At 46.9% G+C, this 27,991-nt stretch overlaps 2 protein-coding genes and 1 long non-coding RNA gene across 8 annotated transcripts; 1 reads left to right on the top strand and 2 right to left on the bottom strand.

The window, feature by feature from the left end:
- Window positions 1-567: 567 nt before the first annotated feature.
- eif2a (eukaryotic translation initiation factor 2A) lies at window positions 568-16,674 on the bottom strand. Its single transcript, XM_041994252.1, has 16 exons — window positions 16,583-16,674; window positions 15,797-15,866; window positions 15,658-15,729; window positions 15,306-15,424; window positions 15,132-15,231; window positions 14,977-15,059; window positions 13,372-13,445; window positions 13,142-13,286; window positions 12,940-13,056; window positions 12,707-12,863; window positions 12,539-12,623; window positions 7,483-7,815; window positions 7,005-7,118; window positions 2,331-2,438; window positions 2,175-2,240; window positions 568-972 (listed from the first exon to the last, which is right to left on the bottom strand). The coding sequence occupies exons 1-16, from the start codon at window positions 16,608-16,610 to the stop codon at window positions 907-909; spliced, it is 1,737 nt and encodes a 578-aa protein (XP_041850186.1). The 5' UTR covers window positions 16,611-16,674; the 3' UTR covers window positions 568-906.
- Window positions 16,675-18,540: 1,866 nt separating this feature from the next.
- LOC121645668 (stress-associated endoplasmic reticulum protein 1-like) lies at window positions 18,541-20,311 on the top strand. The gene is made up of 3 exons (XM_041994253.1): window positions 18,541-18,736; window positions 19,303-19,375; window positions 19,845-20,311. The coding sequence occupies exons 1-3, from the start codon at window positions 18,653-18,655 to the stop codon at window positions 19,883-19,885; spliced, it is 198 nt and encodes a 65-aa protein (XP_041850187.1). The 5' UTR covers window positions 18,541-18,652; the 3' UTR covers window positions 19,886-20,311.
- A 3,677-nt stretch (window positions 20,312-23,988) lies between these two features.
- LOC121645669 lies at window positions 23,989-27,301 on the bottom strand. Of its 6 annotated transcripts, none has more exons than XR_006011483.1 (9): window positions 27,227-27,301; window positions 26,722-26,763; window positions 26,606-26,689; window positions 26,059-26,148; window positions 25,879-25,904; window positions 25,391-25,432; window positions 24,796-24,827; window positions 24,574-24,673; window positions 23,989-24,021 (listed from the first exon to the last, which is right to left on the bottom strand). It is a non-coding gene; the product is annotated as an uncharacterized LOC121645669 (long non-coding RNA). The 6 variants fall into 6 exon arrangements; XR_006011485.1 differs by having other exon boundaries at window positions 25,895-25,936; window positions 26,075-26,148; XR_006011488.1 differs by lacking the exon at window positions 23,989-24,021 and adding an exon at window positions 24,038-24,111 and having other exon boundaries at window positions 24,616-24,673.
- Between the last annotated feature and the right edge of the window lie 690 nt (window positions 27,302-27,991).

The raw sequence follows: 27,991 nt of genomic DNA, 5'->3' as shown, positions 1-27,991 counted from the left end.
TACGAACAGATTTGGATTAAATGTACAGTGACTGTATATGTAATATTTTAATACTGGATGATTAAAATGACGCCATACTTAGGAAGACCATGGACATGCTGTAAAACACATTAACTCCTCACAGAATTGACGTTGGACATGCAGGTAGTCGCTAGGATTAATCTTAGCCTGAGCAGTTAGCCTGGTCTGGAGCAGGCTAGCTGCAGCGGATAAATCACCACAGTAACTTGGCCGGGTTTAGTTTGAGCTGCTTTCATGCAACCGACTTAGGGCTAAATTCAGCCAGGATAACCAACATATCCCGGCTTAATCCCTTATCTTGGTTTCGTGCAATACCCCTCAGATGTTGAATAAAACGGTTTTACCTGCTGGATCTGGAAGATGACATGAAACTAAAAAAAAGTTTAGTAAACAGACTGATTTTCTGTCAGAAACTTAATAAACTTAGTTTTTCTCTGTTTAAATGAATTCTGGACATTAACTGGTTTGTTTGGTTGTTTCTTTTTTTGTTTTTGCTGTTTTGTTTGTGTAAACAGTTGTTTATTCAGACTAGAAGACATCAGCTGATTGAGGTTTTCATAGGTTTTTATTGTCCATCAGGCTTCAGTGATGCACGCTAACATTTCCACCGTATTAAAGAAACAGTCTCGCCTCATGTAGACCTCAGAATGCTACTGTCCCTTTAAAGGACCCTCCTTCTTCTTCTTCTGTGCGCTTCTTCACTTGTTGTCTACATCTCCCAGAATTCCTCCAGACGGCTTCAGGAGAAGAAGGAACGATGGGATGAAAGCAGAAAAATAACGGTCCAATCAGCCCCGCCCTCATCAGTCCAGTCACACACACATACACACCACCCCTTTAGAGTGATGCCTTGTGGGATTGGGGGTGTGGTCTCTGTAGCCCCTCCTACTGTCCCACCTGCAGCTCCTGCAGCTCCTTCAGCAGCTGCTCCTCCTTCTGGATCTTTTCCAACTACAGAAACAAACATAATTATTTCTCCTGAGGTTTCAGCGCCTCAGGCGACCAGACCCCAACCCTAACCCCCTAACCCTAATTTTAGCCCCCCCTAACCCCTAACCCCTAAACCCCACCCCTAGCCCCAAACCATAACCCCAGCTTTAGCCCCTAACCCCCCTAACCCCTAACCCTGACCCAAGCAATAACCCCTAACCCCCCCAACCCAAACCCTAACCCCAAACCCCAACCATAAACCCTAACCCCGACCATAAACCCTAACCCCAACCATAAACCCAAACCCAAACCAGAAACCCAAACCATAAATCCAAACCCAAACCGTAACCCCAAACCCAAACCATAAATCCAAACCCAAACCGTAACCCCAAACCCAAACCCCAAACCCAAACCCAAACCATAACCCCAAACCCCAACCATAAACCCAAACCACAAACCCACACCGTAACCCCAAAAGCTGTGGGCTTAATAAGGGGGTGTGGTCTGTTGGGCTGGAGGAGGTGAACTGAATCTACTGAAGAACATGGTCAGCTTTTTAGCTCTGTCCAGACCTCTATCAGTCTGATCCCCCTTTAACTTGAAGCTAGTGATTTTTCCATTTTTGACCACACATCACTCACGTTGTTCTGCTGCTTCCTAACATTTTCCTGTAGTCCTCCTCCCACTTTATCTTTGTTTTAAGTTGTCTTAAATGACTCCCTGTCTCCATCCCTGCAGGCTTTCTTTTTGATGTTAAGCAGCTTTTCAGTTCTCTGGTGATCCAGGGTTTGTTACTGGGGAAGCATCTCACTGTTCTTGTTGGGACGATGCTGTCCACGCAGATACTTATATAATCTGTCTCACACTCAGTCATGGCATTGATGTCTCCATGTGGTTCACAGAGGACATTCCAGTCTGTGGCCTCAAAGCAGCTCTCAGATCAGCTTCAGCTTCAATAGACCAGGTTTTACTAGAATGGTTTTACTAGTCTGGTACGATGGGCTTATAGGTGGAGGTGAGAAGGACCAGATTATGGCCTGATCTTCCTAAAGGAGGCAGGGCAGAACAGCTGGATGCATCTCTACCAGCAGAGAGAACCTCCAGAAAAACTGGGCATAAAGTCAAAGATACAAGTTTACAGAGACATGTCCTTCAGGAAAGACAGAGGACGTTTAAACTCCTCCCACTTGTCAATAAATGTCTGAATGGAGGAAAATCCTAACCTGGTTCTTCTGTAGAACTTTTCCAGACTCCTGCTGCTCCTTCAGCTCCTCAATGGCCTTCAGTTTCTGAAACACACAAAAGCATCACTGACCCATTTCTGGTCCCAGACCACGGCCCAGACCCTTGCCCATCAGAGCTGATCCGGTCCTGATCACCTTCTTTAAGTTTTTGATCTTCTTGTCCATCTCTGGGTCCCCGCTGCTTGCTTCTGATTGGCTGCTGCCGATGGGCACAGGTTCAGATGACGGTTCAGGTTTGGCCTCCTGCAGTAAACAGATCATCACATTTACCACAGCAGGTGTGTGCGTAAGGCATGCAGCATCACTGAGGACCACACTCATCCAGAAAGAGGATATTTCTGTCTGCTACCCGCTGGTAGACGATACAGGAGCCTGCCGGCACAAACTAAAAGACTCAAAGACAGTTACTACCCCCAAGCTGTCAGACTACTGAACTCTCAATAATACTGCACTAAACTACTTGCTACCTGTTACTGTGCAGCCACACTATGTGCAATACTTACACCTTATCTTTAATCCTACCCGCACCTTTGTATCTTATACATTAATATATTTTATTATACTTCTTACTATATTGTTTACTTATTTCTCTTGTATTTATTTCTCTTTTAACAAGTACTATTATTGCATGCTGTTAGTACTTGGTTATTTCTAAGAGTCAAACGGTTCCTCTCATCCAATCGTTTCATTGCATCGTTGACTGTGTCGAAACTGCACACGACAAATAAACAATCTTCAATCACAATCATCACCATCATCATCATTAACCGCCATTACCATCACGACCACAATCATCATCACCGTTACAACCATCACATCATCATTATTATTAATCACTGCCACTATCTTCATCATCACCGCCATCATCATCACCACTATCATCATCATCACTGTCACCATCACCATTACAATTATCACATCATCATCTTCACCAGTATCACCATCATCATCCCTCACCGTTACTACTATAATCAACATCACTATCACCATCATCGTCATCACCAGTATCATCATCTTCATCATGATGATAGTAGGGGTGATGGTGATGACTATCATCATCACCCCTATAATCATCATCATCACTAGGACCTGACCGATTAATTGGCTGGACGATTAAATCGACCGATATTAGCCCTTTTCAAATATCGTCCGTTTTGCCGAAATACGCAAATTTATGATTACTTTCTCATAAAACAGTAAATGCTGCAGAATGGGGTCCTTGCGGCGTTTGTCTACTAGATGGAGCTCTGACTCCATTCAGTCCCACCATCATCCCCTTTTCAACAGAGGCAGCAAGTAGCTAGCCAGGTTACATTACAGCAGTGGGCTGAGTGGAGCTTGCCGACAAGTAAGTTTATAATATTGTTGTGAAATTAATGACTCAGCATGTCTCCAGTTTCAGTTTAACTCTGTATATCATGTGTAATGACGAGTGACGCATGCTTCGTTGTGTCAGTCAGCTTTTTATTTACGCTACTTTGCTGAAATTGTGCTAAATTAGCTTAAGGTGCTCCCCGTTGTAATGTTTTGGCTAACTGGTGTAAGCGGAACTCTTATTTTGAAGTGTGATGCACCGGAACAGGATGTGCATGTAAAATGTTAGAACACTGCAACGTTGGTTTGTAGCCAAGAACCAGTAGATGTCGGCAGTTCACACATACCGTGTGGTTACATTATTCCTAGAAACCGGCCAGTCAAAACACCCGTCTGTTAGCAATAACATCGCTGTTATCCCGACCTAGCATAGCATTAGCTAAGTAGCCAGTAACTGTAGAAATAACGTCAGTGTATAAAATATCTGAGCGTACTGAACGAGCGTCCATCACTCCGTCAGCTGCAGGTTGAGGCTTATTTTAGGTGGAGAGATGTGGATGTAGGAGGGAGGAGCTTTATTCACTGCAGCACGGAAAACTTTATTAATATTACAGCCTGTCTTCAGCACCGTCATGATGTCATGTCTTAGTTTTACTTTGTCAGAAAATCCTAACGTGAGCGGCTGTAACAGCAGCTCTGTGTTACAGTTAGTGCCAGATCATGGTGACCATTATATATACAGTAAAACACAACTCTTTTTTTCAACCTTTATTTAACCAGATAAAAAACCCACTGAGATCATGATCTCTTTCACAAGGGTGACCTGGCCAAGAGGTCTGCAGCACGTCATAAACAGACAAACAAAACAGTATGAGAACCAAAACAAAAACAAAACAAAATTAAAACATACAATATCACCAAAGCAACAGCATTTTCAATATAGAGTGCGTGTACTATCCAAGCAATTCAACAACAGACAGCGAATTAAGATTTATAACACAGGCACTGTCCAATAGTCTCACTCTGTCTGTCCTTTAATATAGAGAGGAAAGCTCCAAGAGGAATAATTTCAAGAAGTTTCAGTTTGGACTGTAGAGTGTTTCATGCTGTGGGGGCAGCAAAGCTAAATGCTCTTTTTCCAAATTCAGACCTTACACGTGGAACAGATAAAACAAGTGTAGAACAAGATCGCAAAGCATAGCAGCTGCTTGTTTTCTGCAGTAAAGTGCACAAATAAGGACTCAAGCTTAAGAGAGCCTTATAAATTAGGGTCAGCCAGTGTGCATACCTACGGGCACTCAGAGAAGGCAAGGTTGATTTTGCATATAGTTCACAGTGATGGGTGAGATAACTGCAGCCTGTGACAAATCTCAGTGCCACATGAAATACAGTGTCCAAGGACTGGAGACATTTGGACGAAGCATTCAAATAAAGCATGTCCCCATAGTCGAGAATGGGCAAGAAGGTCGCTGTCACTAATTTCTTTCTGACCCTGAGAGAGAAGCAGGTTCTATTTCTGAAAAGGAAACCAAGCTTCGCCCTAAGTTTAGAGACCAGATTATTTATATGAGTTTTAAAAGAGAGCTGTTGATCTATGATAAAACCCAAGTACTTATAATGAGAGACCTGCTCTATAGGTTTTCCATTTGATGTTGTGATATTTGGAATATTCTGCGGTAGCATCTTTGAATGATGGAAGACCATGAGCTTGGTTTTGTCTGTATTTAAAACCAATTTAAGATCATGTAAACGAGACTGGACAATGTTAAAAGCAGATTGTAAAAACTCAAAAGCCTGAGTGAGAGAGGTAGAACAGCAATAAATAAGGGTATCGTCTGCATAAAAATGGTACATTGCATTTGATAAGTTATTACAGAGATTGTTTATATAGATTGAAAATAAAATGGGTCCCAGCACTGAGCCTTGAGGTACCCCTTTGGTAATGTCCAGAAAAGAAGAGGTGGTTCCCGCCACCTGAACACATTGTGTTCTATTTGATAGGTAGTTGGCAAACCAGGCAGCTGCATGTGTAGATAAGCCAGTGTGATGTAGTGCTTGTACCAACAATATGTGGTCGACTGTATCAAATGCTTTTGATAAATCAATAAAAAGAGCTATACAATATTTTTTGCTGTCCAGAGCCTCAGTTAAGTCATTTAGGACCTTCAGAGTAGCTGTAACAGTGCTGTGCTGTTTTCTAAAACCAGATTGGAGTGGAGATAAAATATTATGCGATTCTAAAAATTCTTTTAACTGGTCACTGATTATCCTCTCAAACAATTTGGCTAAAATACATAATTTGGATATAGGTCTGTAGTTGTTTACATTTGTAGGTTCGCCCCCTTTCAGCAGGGGGAGAACGAAGGCTGACTTCCAAATTTTCGGAATTTTATTGCTCACAAGACTCAGGTTAAAAATATGTGAGAGAGGCTCAGCAATAAAATCAGCAGCCAACTTTAAGTAAAGGGATTCAATTTTATCAGGCCCCGCTGCTTTATTTGTGTCCAGCCTCTTTAGTGCATTTTTTACCTCAGAGGCAGATATAGACATGAACTCGAAAGGACGAGTGATGGGACCACTCACTGCATGTGGAGTCACGGGTGTATTTACATTGGGTAGACCAGTATTTTTCAATTCAGGATGTAGTGACTCGAACAAAGACCCCGCAGAAATAAAATGATCATTAAAACAATTAAGAATAGCTGTCTTGTCGGTCAGTGTACCTGACTGAGTAATTAAAAAACTTGGCAAGTCATTAGTTGTCACATGATTTATAGAAGATTTTATGACTTTCCAAAACTTTTTAGGGTCATTTATATTCCTTATGGATTCATTCAGATAAAAATCAGACTTAGCACGTTTAATAAGCGAAGTACGTTTATTTCTAAGCTGGTGAAAGCTGAGCCAGTCTACTTCCAACTTTGTTTTCCGGGCCCTGGCCCAAGCAATGTCTCTCTCTTTGAGGAAGTTTCCAATTTCAGAGGAAAACCATGGGTTATTTCGTCCCTTCACCCTAAATTTTCTAAAAGGAGCATGTTTATTGACTATTCGTTGGAATTCGTCATAAAAGTATTTCAGAGCCGACTCTACATCGTCAAAAAGAGAAACTCTACTCCACTCAAAGGCAGCTATGTCGTGCATAAAAGCCAAGATGCAAAAGTTTTTGACATCTCTTTTACATATAATATTGGGTTTAGACCTTGGAAGCTTAGAATTTCTTATAGCTGCAATGGTACAATGATCACTCAGGTCATTCGCAAATACACCTGTATCCGTGTACTTATGGAGAGCATTTGTTAAGATAAGGTCAAGTAAGGAAGATTTTGATGGGTTTTTAATATTGAGCCGAGTTGAGGCATTGATCAATTGAGTTAAATTTAGTGAGTCACAAAAAGCTTTAAGATTATCAGACGAGGCAGTGAACCAGTCAAGATTTAAATCACCCATCAAAAGAAGGTTTTCAAGGTTATATATTTAAATTTCCCAGTTATTTACCTGTCTGGCTGCTTTCTTTGCTTCTCGTTTCTTCTGGTTCTTCAGAGCAGATTTGGAGAGACTCTTTTCCCCCAAGAGTCCAGGACGAAGGTCCTGAGGAGGCTCGTCCTCATGCTAAAGGACAGTCAAGAAAGCACAAGGTCTCAGATCTGTGAGCAGTAAGCTTAGAAACAATGAAGACTCAAGACAAAGATGAAAACAGAAACCCTGTACAGACTTCTGACCATCCACGAAGACGTGATGGGTAGCATCTCATCCTGCAGCCATAATCTCTGGGACATGTTCACGTCTCACTCTGAATTAGACAACTTTAATACAGTTTCTACTCTGTTTTTTCCATCCTTCATCATATCAGATTACTGCAGCCTGAAAAAGGTGGGAATCACCATGACAACCGCAGCCTCAGCAGGTTCTTCTTCTAGAAACCATCATAAACCTGGCTCATCAGAAACCACCTGGTCCTTAGCTGCTTCCTCACCAGTTTGGAGCTGGGCGTGGCCGGCAGGTGTCTCAGTGCAGGTGGGCGGTACGCCTGTGTGGGTGGAGCCTGCGTGCTCCCCAGGTTGCTGGGCGCTGCCTGGTACTTGACAGGCCCCTCAGGGAAGCTGCCATTGGGGAAGGACTGCCATCGGACCTCCCAGAGCTCTGAGCCGGCCACAACGTCAGCTTTGTGCAGAACTGAACCGGTGTAGTGCCAGATCTTGTAGCCGTTGCTGACCCGGAGCCGAGGAGAGCAGGTCGCCGTGACAATGTGCTCGCCATCAGGACACCAGGAGAAATGTGTGGCGTCTGGAGCCTCAGGTTTGGACACCTGAGGGGGAGGAGAAGAGTGATGAAGAGACTGGAACAGATGGAGAACATCAGGGTAAAACATGTGGACAACATGCAGCTGGTCATTGGAGACCAGAAGATAGACGTGTCTTCACTTAGAGACACCACGTTTCCTTCAAATCATCATCTAAAACATTATTTCACCTTCGTCATTAGGTGTGTCCTCTGGTGTCTGGCTGCAGATAGACGCTAGTTCAAGTTCAAGTTTATTTATATAGCACATTTTCTGCAACAGCAGTTGCCCAAAGTGCTGACCAACAGAACAAAAACACTCCACAGGTAAAATAAACACTACACAATAAAACAATAAAAACCAATAAAAATAAAAACAGAAATAAAAATTGATTAAAAGATAAAATCTATAAAATAATAAAAACAACAAAACTAGAATTAAAAACTAGAATAAAATTAAATAATAAAACACGCGAATGTCAAGCTCAGTTTTGTTCAAATGCCAGTGCAAAGTGCTAATGATGCTAACAATGCTAACAGATGCTAATAGCAAAAAGTGTTCTCTGTACATCCTCAAGCAGGCCTTCTGGTGGTGGCAGCATGATCAATCTGTGCCAGAGGGTCGAGGACACCAAATTATTAGCCACTAGAACCCTACCCCTGTAGGACAGCTGAGGCAGCAACCACTTCCAGTTGGCCAACCTAGAACACACTCTCTCCATGACACCCTCCCAATTCTTTTTCTGAAAACCCTCACTCCCCAAATAAACACCCAAAACCTTCAACCCCTGGTTCCCCCAACCAAGGCGTTCAGGTAGCATAGGAATGGGATTGCCAGCCCACTGTCCAACCAGTACAGCCTCACTCTTGCTCCAGTTGACCTTAGCTGAAGAAGCCTGAGCATAGGTGTCCAGACTGCTCTTAAGACAATCCACATCCCTCTGATTCCTGACCAACACCGTGATGTCGTCAGCATAAGCAGAAACAACCAGAGAAGGGCGGTGAGACAGTCCCAGCAACAAAAGACCTGATAACTGGGAGCGTAAACGATGTAGAAGTGGCTCAATAGCGATGGTGTACAGTTGTCCAGACAGCGGACATCCCTGTCTGATCCCTCTCTGAACCTTGACTGGACAGCTCAGCCCCCCCACCCACTTTAATCAAACAAAAACATCTTTATACATCAAAGTCAGTAAGGAAACAAAACCATCCCCAAAACCAAATGCTCTTAAAGCAGAAAAAAGAAAACCATGATCAACTCGATCGAAGGTCTTCTCCTGATCCAGAGAAATAAAACCTACATCCAAACCAAACAGTTTACAAACGTCCAACAAGTCCCTCATCAGAAAAAGATTGTCCATAACTGATCTGTCCGGTATTCCATATGACTGGTTCCTGTAAATGATCGATCCCAAAATGTGCTTCAATCTGTTAGCAAGAACTTTGAATAAAAGTTTATAGTCTGTACACAGCAAAGCAACAGGTCTCCAGTTTCTAAGTAAAGTCAAATCTTTTTTAGGTAGCAGTGAAAGAACAGCGTGACGGCTGGAAAAGGGCAGAAGAACATTCCTTTAGCACCTCCCACAAGGCCGTTCCCAGGAAGCTCCAAAAGCTCTAAAAGTCAGCAGGTAGTCCGTCCAGCCCTGGAGCCCGGCCTGAAGTCATCTGGCCAGCAGCAGGAGTCAGCTCCTCAAGAGAGATGAGGACCTCCAGAAGAGTCTGCAGAGCTCAGCTGAGGAAGCGCCTCCAGCAGTTCATCCACACAGTCGCTATCACAGCCCTCCTGACCGTAGAGGTGCTGTAGAAGAACACGGCATGCTGCCTCATCATCACCCGGTCCGTGGTCAGACAGGCATCAGGGAGGTGGAGACAGGTCGTCTGCTTCCTCTGAGAGACAGTTGTCTCCAGGTCCAAGAAGAAGGAGGTGGGAGGTGTTTTGTTTTAAAATTTTTATTTTATATTTATTGCATGCTTAAACTTATAACTTATATTGTTTTTATGTCTGCACCAAGTACCGCAGCATTTTCCTAATGATGTGAACCTGTTCACTCATATGGCAATAAAAAACCTTTCTGATTCTGAGCGTCCATGTCTCTAGCTGTGGTGAACCTGGATCTGACCAGAGCTCACTTAACTCTTTCATGGAGGAAAGAACTCAGCTCTTTCCTCTTCTGGTGAAGGCCATCACTGCCAGTGAAGTTTGAAACTAAAATACTGTCTTCCAGACCCTGAATTTCCTTTTCTAACTCGCTAATGACCTTTTTAATTCTAACTGTAGAGGGACTAGTGTACTGCTGACAGAAGACCCTGATCTGGGCTTTACCCACTTCCCACCACTGACTGAGAGACTGGAAATCCCAGTTCTTCCCTCCAGATCCCCCAGAAGTCCTGAAACTCCAGATCCCCCAGAAGTCCTGAAACTTCTGGCAGAAGAAACTGTCCTGTAGCAGCTTGATATTAAAATGCCAGTAAGAGCTGCACCTAGTAGACTGAGACACCTGGAAGTCCAGGGTGACTAAATGATGGTCAGTCAAACCTACAGGAGAGATAAAGCTGGTAAGTAGTCTGTTTCTAAAACTGTTAAGTAAAAGCTGTCCAACCCAGCTGCGCTCCTCACCACCCTGACCCAGGTGAACTGCTTCTTCTGTGGGTTTTAACCCTCCAGGCATGGACCAGGCTCAGCTCTGAGAGCAGCAAAGATAAACAGTGGATGGCTGGAGATGAGGTTCTAATCCCTTCCTGTCCAGAACCAATTAAACGTACAGTTCCAGCCTCCCCATCACCACACACTCTGATCACACTGCTTCAGAAAGGTCCTGACTTGGTTAGAAATGACAAGCCTATCAGCTCCCAGGTTTGGAGCGTATACGTTAGGAAAACAGAAGATCTTCTGAATTTCTGCTAAAACTCTGCCTGCGACCAGCTCTGTGGTGGAAGTGATGTTAACATTAAGAGCTGGAGAGAAAAGAACAGCAACTCCAGCAGAGAAGTTTGTTCCATGATCTTCCACCACAGACCCCAGTCTACCTCATTCTCCGCTTCACTACGAGCTCCTGCAGGAAAACCACATCCAAGACCTTCTGGTTGTTTCTGAAACTACCGCCCTCCTTCAATGATCCCTCCCTCCATTTATGTTCAAGGAGCCCACCCTCACCTTCTGCATACGGGGGAGAGAAAGAAAGATGACAGGAGTAGAAACCAATAAAAGGAGGATCACCCAGTGAAGCACCATGATTTTACTTTGGGAGTTTTAGTCGTTTAGCACTTTGATCTTTACTGGCTTTTAGCTGTTTTCGAATGCTTGTCGTGTGTTTACTCAGATGGAACCGTTTCTTTTCAGCCAACAAGTCCACACCAACCACCTTCAGTAGAGTCTTCACGCTATTAACACACTTCTTGCCATCAGGAAAGTCCTCACACACTCACACACACTTCCCAAAAGTTTCCTCCAGGAAATCGTTCATTTCCTCCAAAGTATAAAGATCCCCACTGGAAGACTGTGAACCAGCAACAGATGTAGAGTCAGAGTCAGTAACATAATCCACGTTTTCTCCAGCATCAGACACAGAGGCTGCTTCAGCAGAAGCTGCTCTCGACTCCTGACCTTCCCCTCAGCCTCACTCCTGTCCTCAGCTGGAACCTCAGAGAATCAGTCTGTTCATCATCCTTGTCATCGCTCACCTGTCTGCCACGCCCCTCTCCTGGACCTCCCTTCCCCTCCTGACACACAGCAGGGTCTGCAGGAACCTCCACAGGTTGCCCCACACACTCCCCCTGCTCTCCACACACTCCCCCTCCTCCCCACACACTCCCCCTCCCCACGTGCTCCCCCTGCTCCCCACACACTCCCCACGGTCCCCAGCTGACTCTTCAGCTGACTTATGTGGGCAGAAAGCTCACTTATGTCCCACATCTCCACACTCTAAACACTTCATGCTCCTGTACTGGCATAGGACCTGTAGTGCCCGTCACCGTGCTTAAGATACTGTGATGGAAAGTTTAGTAACATAAACACCTGCCTCCTGAGAGACTGAACATGTTTCAGTTTCTCTTACAGCTCAGACCAATTGAGCAGAAAGCACTTGCTATTTTTCCGAAATGCTGCAGCTCCCGCTCCAGGCGAGACCTGTAGGTAAACGTTGCTGAGGGAGACGCCGCTAGCTATTAGCTCAGAGACAAGCTGCTCCTCCTTCAGAAAAACCACGACAGCTTTATTCATCCTAGAGGCATAAACTAGGTTTGCATGACCAACCTGTTCCTCTACGGCCAGGAGAACGGTCTCCACAGGTGTAGACGGATCAGGCTGTAGCCGAACCCTGTGTTTTAAAGATAAGGAGGTTTCTACAGGTTTCGCCGCTTGCAGTGCCGCACAGCCAGGTTACGATTGCCAGGGTTCCCCCTTTTATTCCTAAGGAGACACTGGAGCAGGAGCTGCACCATTCAGCCGGAAGGTTGCGCTTTCATCGAAATATTACTGCTGTCTAGATTCTTCTTGAGTTTTATAAGGTTTATATAAACGCTGCCTTGTGTAAATTTCAGTTCAAGAACTTTTGTTGTATTTTGGGACAAAGCAAACGTGGCTTAAAGATTTCCGTGTGATCAACTCGCCATCTTCCCAGATGTCAGAAGGAGATAGCAGTAGCTACCAGCTGCAAACACGAAGAGAAGCTAACAGGTGCTAACACCTGCTAATGGAGCCACGGATGCTACCAGGTGCTAGCAGGTGTTAACAGTGAGACGTTCTTCCTCACCTGTTTGTACTTCTTCACATCCCACACCTCCATCTGACCCCGCAGGTTCCCGAACCCAGCCAGGACCAGGATGTGTCCCTGAGGACTGAAACCAGGACAAAGTCCAAACTGAACCTGTTAAGACATGCAGAGGTTTACCTTCCTGTGTGTTAGCAGGTGTGCTCTCACCTGTAGTAGGCGGCGTTTCGGGGTCCGGTCCCGAAATCAAACACGGGGTCACACTTCAGGTTAAAGACGGTGGCCTTGGCCGGCATGAAGCCATACACCACGCAGAACTCCGTCGAGCTCGGGCTCCACGCCACATCGTAGATCGGACCGTTCTTGGCTGGATCAGAACCACAAACACAGACTCAGAGTCGGCCTCGGTTGCGGCTCACCTGCAGCATCGGGTCCACACCTACCAAGCTGGACCAGCGCCGTCTCGCCGCTCACCGACAGGTAATGCAGCGTCTGCTCGCCGTAGTACGACGCCCCAGTTTTGTCCACCTCCGTGCTCGCTGTCACCAGAAGCGCCGACGCTGAGGAAGGAACAATGTGGACAGTGGACAACGTGGACTTTAGAACTGTGGACCCAGAATGTGGACTCTCAGAACTGGGACTCACCTTTCTGGTTCCACTGCATGTTGACCCGGTCTGCCTTGAAGAAACTCTTGTTGGCGAGGGCGGCGGTCGGACCTCCAAAAACCGGGTACTGGTAAAGACGTACGAAGGACGGCGCTCCCTTACTGCCTGGGACATAGACAGCAACCTAGAGGGGACAGGAAGGAGGGGTTGGACACGATGGACGGGTTGGAAGAGTTGGACGAGTGGACCGTCCTGTGGGCCGTCCTCACCTTGCTGGGCTGTCCTCCAGGAGACAAAGAAAAGTCTGAAACTTTCTGCACATGCAGCTTGTTGGCAATGGAGTCTGAGGAGACAGAGAGGACATGAGACAACGGGGGACTCTGTCAACCTCTTTTTACTGTAGGGATGTCTTCAATCCCAGCTGTAGCTCGTCTCATGTGGACATCGGGCCTCATTCACCAAAATCTTCTCACCAATCTTCTGAAACTGGTTCTTAAGCTGCACCTGAGTCAGATCCATGAACATGTTCGAGTGTAGAATAGTTCGTAACGCTCCTCTTGGACTGGTGAAGGCCAACGTCTCCTAAGTTGAAAGGACGACTGGCTGGTTTTTCTTTGCAGGTAAACACCCAAGAAGGCCCCTAAAAGGTGGAGACTTACAGGCCGTGTGCAGACAGACGAGAGCAGGCGAGGAAACACACGACAAACTGACTGAAAACAAAAAAGAACAACAAAGATGCACTGAAGCCTGGTTTTCCTCATTTTTAAGTGTTTACTTGATCATAAATCCTCACGCGGTGAGCTACAAATGATAGAAAAATCTCTTTATGTACAAACGGATGAAGAATCGTTCCTGAGCCTGGACAGCAGCCTGGACCGCATCGTTTTAAGATGTGGTTCGCCTACGGAGCGAGTCCTGCATCTGCTGGGTCCTCCAGGTGAGGCTGACAGGTGTTATTAACCAGGAAAACCCGGAATTCTTAATAAAAACTAATTATTATAACGAAAAGACATGGTTGTAGTAAATATTAATTATTAAAGACCGCAGTCAGCAGGTGGATCCCAGGCGACCTGGACATTTATGGATGATGTTCTTGTGGTTGAGGGAACGGTTCAGGGACCTTATTTATCAAGCTGAGCGTAGCAACGTAAACTACAGGGCCGGCAGCAAACTTCAACTTCCAGATTTACTAAAGCGTGCACACACACGTCCTCCTTTTATTCTGGACCGTTGGTGTCGCTGCTTCCTGTTTTTCTAGATTTTGTACATACGCCTGGTCAGAGCTGCCGTGGAGGAAGGAACATTTTCCCGTCACGTTTGGTTTTATAAATCCTAAAAGGTGACTTTATTTGGCATACACCGGTTTTGTTCCTACGCCGGCTTTGTTCCTACGCCAGCTTTAGAAATGAAGCCCCTGGTGTGCGTCCTGTGCTTTTCATTGATGGTGTTAGAGGAAGACCAGAATCAGATCCGTCTCGACTGCGACTTCTTCTGGAATTTGGATTTGAAACATGCTTGGTACCAAACGTTTAAAACTCTGACTGTTTTAATGAAGAGAACAGCAGAAACAACGTTCTGTGTCGGCTGTCAGACGTTCCTCAGAGTTCTAGGTATCCTGGGTTTGTTCTTAAATACGAACAAATCGAAACACACTTTTGTTAAAATGTTCGTACATAGAATTTAACAACAAATGTGTTGGTAAGATCGGTTGTCCCTTGTGTCCTGATTTAAGACCCTGAGACTACATTTCAGGCCGTTTTCAGCCTGACACATAGAACCTGCACTTACGTCGCCATGACAACATAACTGACCCACAGGTCCTGCTCAGAACATAAAAACATACGATGAAACAATCAGCACATCCAGTTTCTTACTGAAGTCGTTGTTCTCATAGAAATGCAGCTCGTTGTTAACGCTCCTCACGCAGATCTTCTCATCCTCAGACCAGCTGGGACACCTGGAGACATCACAATCATTACAACTGATCAGTCATCAATAATCAGCTGATACCAGCAGCTTCTGGGCCCACCAGGAGTCCACCTTCTTCTGGAACAGAGCTTTGATCAGACGGCCGCTCAACAAGTCCCACAGCTGGAGGTTGGCTTCACCCTGAGGACTGTCTTGAGTCTCTGCAACAAGACACATCATCAGCGTCCTCCAGTTTCCCCCTATGTCCCTTCTGTCCTGTCACATCATGTCTTACTGGTGTACGGTTGCCAGGTAACCAGGATGTTGTTGAGAGGAGAAAACTCCAGCAGAGCTGTCTTTGGCAGATCAAAGGTGGACACCACTATGCTGTCCACAGACTTCACCACAGAGACACTGGAGGACAGGGAGAGAGACAGACAGACAGTCAGGAGGACAGACAGACAGAGAGAGACAGGAGGACAGACAGGAGGACAGACAGACAGAGAGAGACAGGAGGACAGACAGGAGGACAGACAGACAGAGAGAGACAGGAGGACAGACAGACAGAAAGAGACAGGAGGATAGTCAGGAGGACAGAGAGACAGGACCCTGTCAGCCTGTTGCTAGGAGACAGGAGTGAGACATACCTGTGTCCGTTACACCAAGCGAACAACGTTCCATCTCTGGTGAAGATGAAACACCTGCCGGGCCGAGCGTCCCTGGAACAAAACGCCTCCGTGTTTATTGTTTGTTTGTTTGTTTACGGTTAAACATGCTTCTGTTTACCTCTGGAAGGCCGACAGCTGCTCACACTGAGGAGGACCACACAGCAGAGAGGTTCCATCTGAGCCACGAACTGGAACACAAACACACCCCTTACAGCACAACGGACATGGTACCACACCAGATTCAGAACTGGACCCAGATCCACATCAGGGGTCTCCTTCATAACCGTACCCCCCCCCCCCCCCCCCCCCCCCCCCCCCCCCCCCCCCCCCCCCCCCGAAGTTGTGATCTATGAAAACAAAGATGAGCTGGAAGCCATAATCATCTCAGTTATAACAAATACTTAAAACGTCTCACTTGGCATATAATGAGTCGATATAATATATTAGTTTAAATTTTTAATTTGAATTCCTGAAATAAATTAAGTTTTGCAGGATATTCTACCGCCTGTACATGCAGAGGGAATGGACGCTATCGCCCCCCTGTGGTCACTGATCTGATGGGTCATGGATTTTGGTAAAACACCTAAACCACTGACAGCAGAAAACACACACCGGGATAAAATTTAACATTATTTGTCTCCGGGAAGGCGTTCATGTCAGTGTTAATTATGACGAATTAATACAGAACATTTATTGTTCCAGTAAACCCTAAAGAATATGAATGTATCGGTCAGTATAAACAGGAAGCCGATGACTTCTCGCGGAGTTTGGATTAATATTTCTTCCTCCGAACAGCGGAGCCGGTTCGGTTCAGAGTCTGACTTTACTTTCACATCCGGTCGCTGACGTGTCTGTGCAAACAAGTAAACAAGAACAGCATTTAATGGAGACTGAAATCACACACCTGCTAGCAGCGGGACGGGGGGCGCCATGTTTACGTGTCGTGTGCCGGAAAAAGAAAGAAGTTCGGCGGAAATACGTCACATAAGGAATAGGCGGGGCTCGCAGTGCCACATCAGCATACAAACGGTTTGTTCTTCAAACACGTCGGTTAAAAAAAAGCTGACATCATCGTTTAATGACATTTTCTGACCAAAACCAAAATAGTCTGAATGAAATGAGCACAATAGGTTTTTAAAAACAAAAAAAATTGTTTTGAAAAATATTGTCAGTGGTCAGAAAGTTAAAGTTGAATCAAGTCGGCGGGAAAACAACAGAGCTGAACTTCCGGTTTTAAAATAACCCGAAAATGTTCATGACACCGATAAATATTCAGAAATTAACCAGTTATTTCTTTATTCATCAAAACCTGAGATTCCTAAAGATATTTACTTAATTTAATCTGAAATTAGATCAATGTTTAGCTTGTTGGGATTATTTAAAAAAAAAGCATTTTCTAACCTGAAAGAAACATGAACATCTGCAAACTAAAGAGAATCACACAACAAGGATATTTTTAGAAATTATTTGATTGCGTAATATTAATAAAACATATTTAGTGAATGTGAAAGATAAATTCCTTACAGAAATTCAAATTTTGATCATTTTAAAATTTACTGTTAAAATTTTTTTTATAAAAACAACAACAACAACAAAAAACACTTTTTTTATTTTGGTATTTCTGTTTTCAAACATCTACTCAAATCAGAAAAAGATTTTGTTGAATCATTCACTGCTTGAATAAGTTTTATGATAAACAAACATTCTGATGGTAGTTTAGTTAGATGATTTCAATTCATCATTTATACAGCTCCAGTTCACAACAGGAATAATCTTAAGTCACTACTAAGTCCTACAGACCGATCGGTTTGTGTCAGACACGGGACTTAACTAGCCGACGCCCCCCCCCGCGCCATGCTGGTTGTATCTCGGATGTAAACAAGCAGCACAACGAGCAGTATTTTAGTTAGTAGTATGTTTTAAAAGCTTTTCCTCAGTCGCCAGTATGGATAAAAAGAAGAATGATGAGAGGACACCGTACAGGGACAAGCTTATCAAGGAGACCAGGGTCGGTTTTTGGCCAAACTGTCAACAATCAATAACTTAGATCCTTACGACCCCACAGCTAAGGAACGGAGCTCCGATGCTACATTACTACCTCCAACCTCATCGCTGGACATAAGCTACCTCGTTTATGGTATCAGTGTAAACACGTATGAACAGTTGAGAAACTACAAATCTCTGGAAGGTCACGGACATTTCAGGACTCTCACTGCAAAGGTAAGCTCACCTGCTGTTAGTGAAGTTATGATGCTGGTTAGGGTTACTTTACTGGTTTTGTCTGATTTTCTTTACTTATTTAAACTCTGAGCATAAATGATTCATGTGCTTTACAATGTTGTAAAAGAAACAACTTCATATTTATATTACATAACTCAGAAAAATATTTAAATGATCTAATAATCCTCCACATGTTCATACAACATCATTACTCAGCTAACACGTCAGTCTGGCATCAGCCTGTAAACAGAAACTGTAATAATATAAACGTCCTTATAAATGAAGCTAAATAAAGCAAACGGGTGTAAACAGTTGTTGTTTGGCTGCCAGTGTGTGTCTACAGGACTGATTAGATCCAATTCTAATCAAATGAAAACAAATCCATTATCTGATCCCTATTAGTTCAATTTACAATTGTGTTCATATAAACCCATTCCTAAAAATTATATATATATATAGAGAGAGAGAGAGAGAGTTTTTTTTTTTTTTTTTTTTTAAGAAAAATCTGACTTAATTTGAAAAGAGCTCACCGGAAGTTTTACTTTGGCAGTCAGTAACTTCACGCGGGTAGCGGCTGACTGTGGGGGCGTGGTCATGTTGAAAGAGGCGGGCCTTCTGCTTTTTGAGTACGTAGACAAACCAGAGTTCCTCCCAGTCCGACAGACAGCGGATCAAAGAGCGCGAGAGCCGCCAACAAAGCGCCGAAAAAGAGTAAAAAACCAACAGAAAACAAGAAGAAGAAGAAGAAGGAAAGATGGTGGCCAAGCAGAGGATCCGCATGGCGAACGAGAAACACAGCAAGAACATCACGCAGAGAGGAAACGTGGCCAAGTCCACGGTGAGTAGAGCAGAACCGGTCCGGAACCTGAGAAACCGGGTCACGCCGGGCTCAGACTGAACCAGCACGCGGCTGCGTCACGGTATTGATCCGCGTCTCCTTCCCCTGATCACTGATCACTGATCGACCAGCCGTCTCTGCTTTCTGAGTTCAGATGAGTAATAATCAATAAGTCATCAGAGTTGATTGAAGATTCGGATCATTCTGATCGATCAGCTCACTCCAATTCAACCCTGATCAATAATCAAAGGGCTGATCATGATTATCCGCAGCAGAGATTGATCAGTGATCAGTTCATGCTAATCTATTACCTGTACTCAGGTGACCACAAGTAATTCAGCTTATTGATTAAAAGTGTGATGGAAACATCTGTTTGATTGATTTCCACTTATTAAAAAAAAAAGACCCAATTTGCTATTAATCAATAATCAGGTTCAGACAGGAAGTAAAATATGAAGAGATCAATAACTGTCTTCACATCGATTCGTCATCCTGGGGTTACAGCTGTGGTTACAGCAGTGATCTGTAACCTGCGTGTGTGTGTGTGTGTGTGTGTGTATGTTCAGAGGACCCTGGTGGACGATAAAGGAGTGGGGCCCTGGCTGCTCGCCCTCTTCATCTTTGTCGTCTGTGGATCAGGTGAGTCATCGTCACTGATTGATTAGTTATTGATCACTTAGAAATCATCAAATTTAAACTTAAAAGTTTTCCTTTTAAACACCTGATGTCACGCTGTGGGCGGAGCCTGAGCTCCAGCAGGTCTCCATCTGCAGGCGGAGTTCAGACCAGCTGATCGATCAGATCAATTAATTTGATCATCACTGTGAAAACGTAGCGATGAAGATGAAGGTGTTTTTGTCCTTCCTCTCCAGCCACACTCTTCCTCACAGCTGGAAACATAACAAATAAACTTATTGATTTATTTGATAACTGCCTTAATTTTAAAATATTTTTTATTTGATGTTTAATAATTTCTAGTTTTAGTTTTTTTTGTATTTATTTTATATTTTTCTTTGTGTATTTATTTATTTTCATTTTTGTTTTGTATTTTGGTGAAAAGGTTTTGAACAGAACTTGTGACTCACCTGTCGGTCCGTCTCACCTGCAGCCATCTTTCAGATCATCCAGAGCATCAGGATGGGCATGTAGAATGACGTCACAAGAGGGGGCGGGGCCAGCTCAAAGACGCCGACCGGAGCTGTGAGCTGATGTCAGCGGACTGCCCCGCCCTGAACAGAAGCCTCAAAACATTCCTGAACTCTGACAGAAACAAGCCACGCCCACACGACAAGCCACGCCCCTTACACCCACCTCTTATCTGTTGACTCTGCTGCTGACCTTCTCACGCTGTGTCAGTTCACCCTGTGCCTTTTCTGTTTACCTGAGCTAAGCTCCGCCCCCACTGGGTACACCTTATCAGTGGGGGGTTCACAGTCCGACTTGCTCAGGTAAACAGTCCCAGCTGATCCGGACTTTCAGGAAGGAAGGTGTGAAGATTCTGACAGGTGTGTCTGCACTGTGTGCAGCACCTGAACATTCCTGTTTGTTAAATAAAGTTTCAACACGAACAATCTGGTTCTGGTGTTTCAGCTTCTGATGTTCAGAGCTGCCAAGGAGACCAGTGGTAGTCTGGTCCAAAGCAACTGGATGGTTTTCTTCAGACCTGTAGTCGGTCTGTCAGACCCGGTCCGGTCGGACCTGGTCCTGTTAGACCCGGTCCGGTTGGACCTGGTCCTGTGGTGGAGATGAAGAGAAACCTTCTGCAGTGGCTCTGTCTGTCCAGCAGGTGGAGCTGATGGTCCACTAACAGAGTTCTAATGTAAACCACCAGCGTTCAGACTCAATGTTGAGTTTTAATCATCAGATTGTTTCTAAATGAATAAAGGTCCAGGATCTGGTCTAGAAACCAGGTCCAGTTAGAACCACAATAAAAATAGTCAATGAAGCTCCCATACCAGGAGTCGCCATGGCAACCACTGACATGCATACAAGCAATATGACAAGGTGTTTCATAAAGACGAGGAAAGATGTGCATCATGGCACAAAACCGATGCCTGTGTCCGCTGGTCCGTTGGTCTGCTGGGTCACTGGTCCAATGGTCCCCTGGTCCGTTGGTCTGCTGGGTCACTGGTCCGTTGGTCCCCTGGTCCGTTGGTCTGCTGGGTCACTGGTCCAATGGGCCACTGGTCCGTTGGTCTGCTGGGTCACTGGTCCAATGGTCCCCTGGTCCGTTGGTCTGCTGGGTCACTGGTCCAATGGTCCCCTGGTCCGTTGGTCTGCTGGGTTACTGGTCCAATGGTCCCCTGGTCCGTTGGTTACTGGGTCACTGGTCCAATGGTCCACTGGTCCACTGGTCTGCTGACTGGATATTTAAACTGGTTAAACTGGGAGAAAATCCAAACAAAACGCATCTATTAAACACAAAACGATGAGGTTAAAATCCAGAGCAAACAGACGTGTTTAGGTGATGCCGAAGAACAGGAAGTAGAAAAAGCCTCCAGTCTTTACTGAAGCTGAAGCTGTGCAGCAGGAGTAAAGTATCGGAGCTCGAAGGCTGGCTTACTGCTGTCAGGACAGGCGGGATGTAGGCGGGGCTTCCTGGTCTGACAGGAAGCTTCCGGCCAGCCCATCCAGGTTACTGGGATGAGTAAATGTGAGGTCTGAGCCTCGGCTAAAATAGTGGCTAGAATAAAAGTTTTATGGAGGTTTAATCCCACTGAGGAAGCACATCAAGACCAGGACCAGTGGTTAGACCTGATCCCGTCTATAAATGTTTCAGAGGGCTGGGTGCCGCCATGTTTCAGTGAGGTTCATCTCTGCAGGCACTCTGGGAGCTTAAACCCGGGTTCTCCAGACCCAAGCCCGCCTCTAGAACCACGAGGCTTCCACTGCCCAACAATCTTCTCCCTACAGAAATCAGTGTGTGGTAATTCTAAATCTGGAATTATGTTGCCATGACAACCCATGTCTGACCGCTACCTGCTCTTGAGTCCAGCAGGACCAGGAGGAGCCCTGCAGTCCTGCAACATGACCCCCAGCACACACTAAAGTTCACGTTTCTGCTCAGACGGTCAGAAACTCCATGAGGTGGTATGAGGACCCACGTCCACCAACATCCAGCAGCCAGATTGGCCAGAGTACACCTGGATCAGCACCCTGTGGTCTTCACAGATTAATCGGGTTCACATGGAGACCATGTGACAGATGTGAGAGAGTCTGGACACTGCTGCCTGCACCAGTATGACCAGTGGCTCAGTGATGGTCTGGGGAGGCAGATCCTTGGAGGTCCTCAGACCTCCATGTGCTAGCCAGAGGTTCCCTGACTGCCTTTAGGTACCGGGATGAGATCCTCAGACCTATTGTCAGGCCACATCCTGCTGCAGTGGGACCTGGTTCCTTCTGATCCAGGACAAGGCTTGGCCTCATGTGGCTGCAGTGAGCAGTTCCTGCTCGATGAAGGCAGCGATGCTGTGGACTGGCCTGCACGTTCACCAGACCCCAATCCAGTTCAGCACCTGTGGGACATCCTGTCTCGTTTCATCCACCAGACTGTCCAGGGGTTGGCTGATGATCCAAGTCTGAGAGGAGATCCCTCAGGAGAACATCTGTCATCTCATCAGGATCCCAGATGTTGTGGGGAGTGCTCATAGTTCTGTTCTCCATTGTTCTGATGTGATTCTGATCTGATACAAGTGGCGTTCAGCACCCAGCAGGTTTGGCGCTGCCAGACTGGAGCTACCAGGGTCTTCCTTCATACCCGACTGCACACGTCTAGCTGGGTTTAGCGTAGTCTGAGTTTCCATGACAGCCTGCTGAGGTGAATGCAGGACCCCTGCAGACGCCGTAAGAGGAAAACGTTTGCTGGCAGAAAATAATTTAAACCTGCGCCGGTGCAGGCGTCACCAGACCTGGTTTACCAAGCATGTTGCCCAGTAAAGAGGTCTGGACCCCGTATGATCCCAGTTTCCATCCAGCTGTGACGAATGAGATGATGTAACAGCAGCACTGATATGTAAAATAAAATAAACCAGGTTCATGGAAATAAAAGCTCTGAATTCTCCATTTACAATCATTCTGGATGGTCTCTGAAGCCCCTCTCCACCTTTAGAACACATCCACTGCTTTAGTCCACACCTGCACCAGGACTTATCTGAGCTTCTGATCCTGAAGGTGAGTGATGGGACGGGAAGCACGAGAAGTCCCGTCTATCCCCACGCAGGAAAACCAGCTGTAAGAAGAGAGAGGATCAAGAGAGAAGCAGCTGATACCTGGACCAGCTGATACCTGGACCCACTGATACCTGGGACCTGCTAAAACCTGCTGATACCTGGACCAGCTGATACCTGGGACCTGCTAAAACCCGCTGATACCTGGACCAGCTGATACCTGCTGATACATGGACCAACTGATACCTGCTGATACATGGACCTGCTGATACCTGGACCCGCTGATACCTGGACCAACTGATACCTGCTGATACATGGACCTGCTGATACCTGGACCCGCTGATACCTGGGACCTCCTAAAACCCGCTGATACATGGACCAGCTGATACCTGCTGATACATGGACCCGCTGATACCTGGACCAGCTGATACCTGCTGATACATGGACCTGCTGATACCTGGACCCGCTGATACCTGCTGATACATGGACCCGCTGATACCTGGACCAGCTGATACCTGCTGATACATGGACCTGCTGATACCTGGACCCGCTGATACCTGCTGATACATGGACCCGCTGATACCTGGACCAGCTGATACCTGCTGATACATGGACCCGCTGATACCTGGACCAGCTGATACCTGCTGATACATGGACCTGCTGATACCTGGACCTGCTGATACCTGGACCCGCTGATACCTGCTGATACATGGACCCGCTGTTACCTGGACCAGCTGATACCTGCTGATACATGGACCTGCTGATACCTGGACCAGCTGATACCTGAACCTGCTAAAACCCGCTGACTCCTGGACCCGCTGATACCTGGACCTGCTAAAACCAGCTGATACCTGCTGATACATGGACCCGCTGATACCTGGACCAGCTGATACCTGAACCTGCTAAAACCCGCTGACTCCTGGACCCGCTGATACCTGGACCTGCTAAAACCAGCTGATACCTGCTGATACCTGGACCAGCTGATACCTGCTGATACATGGACCCGCTGATACCTGGACCACCTGATACCTGGACCCGCTGATACCTGGATCTGCTGATACCTGGACTAGCTGATACCCGCTGATACCTGGACCTGCTGATACCTGGACCCGCTGATACCTGGACCCGCTGAATCCTTGACCCACTGATACCTGGATCTGCTGATACCTGGACTAGCTGATACCCGCTGATACATGGACCTGCTGATACCTGGACCCGCTGAATCCTTGACCCACTGTTACCTGGATCTGCTGATACCCGCTGATACATGGACCAGCTGATACTTTGACCCCCTGATACCTGGACTAGCTGATACCCGCTGATACCTGGACCCGCTGAATCCTTGACCCACTGGTACCTGGACCTGCTGATACCTGGACCAGCTGATACCCGCTGATACTTGGATCCACTGATAAACTGGACCTGCTGATACCTTGACCCGCTGATACCTGCTGATACCTGGACCAGCTGATACCCGCTGATACCTGGACCCACTGATAAACTGAACCTGCTGATACCTTGACCCGCTGATACCTGGACCTGCTGATACCTTGACCCGCTGATACCTGGACCCGCTGAATCCTTGACCTACTGGTACCTGGACCTGCTGATACCTGGACCTGCTGATACCCGCTGATACCTGGACCAGCTGATACCCGCTGATACCTTGACCCGCTGATACCTGGACCTGCTGATACCTGCTGATACCTGGACCTGCTGATACCTGGACCCACTGATACCTTGACCCGCTGATACCTGGACCCGCTGATACCTGGACCCACTGATACATGGACCCGCTGATACCTGGACCAGCTGATACCTGGACCCAATGATACCTGGACCAGCTGATACCTGCTGATACATGGACCCACTGATGCCTGGACCTGCTGATACCTGGAACTGCTGATACCTGGACCCGCTGATACCTGGGACCTCCTAAAACCCGCTGATACCTGGACCAGCTGATACCTGCTGATACATGGACCCGCTGATACCTGGACCAGCTGATACCTGCTGATACATGGACCTGCTGATACCTGGACCCGCTGATACCTGCTGATACATGGACCCGCTGATACATGGACCTGCTGATACCTGGACCCGCTGATACCTGCTGATACATGGACCCGCTGATACCTGGACCAGCTGATACCTGCTGATACATGGACCTGCTGATACCTGGACCAGCTGATACCTGAACCTGCTAAAACCCGCTGACTCCTGGACCCGCTGATACCTGGACCTGCTAAAACCAGCTGATACCTGCTGATACATGGACCCGCTGATACCTGGACCAGCTGATACCTGAACCTGCTAAAACCCGCTGACTCCTGGACCCGCTGATACCTGGACCTGCTAAAACCAGCTGATACCTGCTGATACCTGGACCAGCTGATACCTGCTGATACATGGACCCGCTGATACCTGGACCACCTGATACCTGGACCCGCTGATACCTGGATCTGCTGATACCTGGACTAGCTGACACCCGCTGATACCTGGACCTGCTGATACCTGGACCCGCTGATACCTGGACCCGCTGAATCCTTGACCCACTGATACCTGGATCTGCTGATACCTGGACTAGCTGACACCCGCTGATACATGGACCCGCTGATACCTGGACCCGCTGAATCCTTGACCCACTGATACCTGGACTAGCTGATACCCGCTGATACCTGGACCCGCTGAATCCTTGACCCACTGGTACCTGGACCTGCTGATACCTGGACCAGCTGATACCCGCTGATACCTGGATCCACTGATAAACTGGACCTGCTGATACCTTGACCCGCTGATACCTGCTGATACCTGGACCAGCTGATACCCGCTGATACCTGGACCCACTGATAAACTGAACCTGCTGATACCTTGACCCGCTGATACCTGGACCCGCTGAATCCTTGACCCACTGGTACCTGGACCTGCTGATACCTGGACCTGCTGATACCCGCTGATACCTGGACCAGCTGATACCCGCTGATACCTTGACCCGCTGATACCTGGACCTGCTGATACCTGCTGATACCTGGACCTGCTGATACCTGGACCCACTGATACCTTGACCCGCTGATACCTGGACCCGCTGATACATGGACCCGCTGATACCTGGACCAGCTGATACCTGGACCCAATGATACCTGGACCAGCTGATACCTGCTGATACATGGACCCACTGATACCTGGACCCGCTGATGCCTGGACCTGCTGATACCTGGAACTGCTGATACCTGGACCCGCTGATACCTGGGACCTCCTAAAACCCGCTGATACCTGGACCAGCTGATACCTGCTGATACATGGACCCGCTGATACCTGGACCAGCTGATACCTGCTGATACATGGACCTGCTGATACCTGGACCCGCTGATACCTGCTGATACATGGACCCGCTGATACCTGGACCAGCTGATACCTGCTGATACATGGACCTGCTGATACCTGGACCCGCTGATACCTGCTGATACATGGACCCGCTGATACCTGGACCAGCTGATACCTGCTGATACATGGACCTGCTGATACCTGGACCTGCTAAAACCCGCTGACTCCTGGACCCGCTGATACCTGGACCTGCTAAAACCAGCTGATACCTGCTGATACATGGACCCGCTGATACCTGGACCAGCTGATACCTGAACCTGCTAAAACCCGCTGACTCCTGGACCCGCTGATACCTGGACCTGCTAAAACCAGCTGATACCTGCTGATACCTGGACCAGCTGATACCTGCTGATACCTGGACCCTCTGATACCTGGACCACCTGATACCTGGACCCGCTGATACCTGGATCTGCTGATACCTGGACTAGCTGATACCCGCTGATACCTGGACCTGCTGATACCTGGACCCGCTGATACCTGGACCCGCTGAATCCTTGACCCACTGATACCTGGATCTGCTGATACCTGGACTAGCTGATACCCGCTGATACATGGACCCGCTGAATCCTTGACCCACTGATACCTGGATCTGCTGATACCCGCTGATACATGGACCAGCTGATACCTTGACCCCCTGATACCTGGACCAGCTGATACCCGCTGATACCTGGATCCACTGATAAACTGGACCTGCTGATACCTTGACCCGCTGATACCTGCTGATACCTGGACCAGCTGATACCCGCTGATACCTGGACCCACTGATAAACTGAACCTGCTGATACCTTGACCCGCTGATACCTGGACCTGCTGATACCTTGACCCGCTGATACCTGGACCCGCTGAATCCTTGACCCACTGATACCTGGACCTGCTGATACCTGGACCTGCTGATACCCCCCTGATACCTGGACCAGCTGATACCTGCTGATACCTTGACCCGCTGATACCTGGACCTGCTGATACCTGCTGATACCTGGACCTGCTGATACCTGGACCCGCTGATACCTTGACCCGCTGATACCTGGACCCGCTGATACCTGGACCCACTGATACATGGACCCGCTGATACCTGGACCAGCTGATACCTGGACCCAATGATACCTTGACCAGCTGATACCTGCTGATACATGGACCCACTGATACCTGGACCCGCTGATGCCTGGACTTGCTGATACCTGGAACTGCTGATATCTGGACCCACTGATACCTGGACCACCTGATACCTGGACCAGCTGATACCCGCTGATACCTTGCAGCCATTTCTTTTCCTTCGTGAGTTTTCCGGTCGCCAACTCCAGCATAGCTAGCCTCCCATGGAGGTCGGACATGGAAGTTTCAATGGCCTGGATTGACTGGTCGTGTTTGATAATGGCGGCATGTTAAGGCTGAAATTTGAGCAGTTAAACTTGTAATAATCCGCGCCTACATGCCAGAGAGCAGTTTCTGGATGTCAGTCAGGGATGCAGCTGATGGGTTGTCATCAACGTGTGTGCACAGTCGCTGTTAGCCAGTAGCTCAGAAGCCGGGTAGCCATCTTGTTTGCTCTCGCTCCAGTTTTCGGCTTTTTTACCTTTAGTTACGGAGTTCTTTCCCATGTTTGGTGGAGTACTAGGGACATGAACCTAGAGGTCTGTATTAGAAGCAAGTTCGCTATGCTAAAAGTGGGTAATAAAGTAGCAGGAATCAAATAAATGTCGGATAA

Source organism: Melanotaenia boesemani, chromosome 9, assembly GCF_017639745.1.
Source record: "Melanotaenia boesemani isolate fMelBoe1 chromosome 9, fMelBoe1.pri, whole genome shotgun sequence".
NCBI lineage: Eukaryota > Metazoa > Chordata > Actinopteri > Atheriniformes > Melanotaeniidae > Melanotaenia > Melanotaenia boesemani.
This window is presented reverse-complemented; position numbering and strand designations above follow the sequence as displayed.

Excerpts from the sequence above, each read along its gene's own strand:
- eif2a (XM_041994252.1), bottom strand. The coding sequence starts at position 16,610 with ATGGCGCCCCCCGTCCCGCTGCTAGCAG. Across the intron at positions 15,730-15,796 it reads CAGCTGTCGGCCTTCCAGAG|GGACGCTCGGCCCGGCAGGT; the intron begins GTAAACAGAAGC and ends GTTTTGTTCCAG. Across the intron at positions 15,232-15,305 it reads TACCTGGCAACCGTACACCA|AGACTCAAGACAGTCCTCAG; the intron begins GTAAGACATGAT and ends GTCTTGTTGCAG.
- LOC121645668 (XM_041994253.1), top strand. The coding sequence starts at position 18,653 with ATGGTGGCCAAGCAGAGGATCCGCATGGCGAACGAGAAACACAGCAAG. Across the intron at positions 18,737-19,302 it reads GAAACGTGGCCAAGTCCACG|AGGACCCTGGTGGACGATAA; the intron begins GTGAGTAGAGCA and ends GTGTATGTTCAG. Across the intron at positions 19,376-19,844 it reads CTTTGTCGTCTGTGGATCAG|CCATCTTTCAGATCATCCAG; the intron begins GTGAGTCATCGT and ends TCTCACCTGCAG.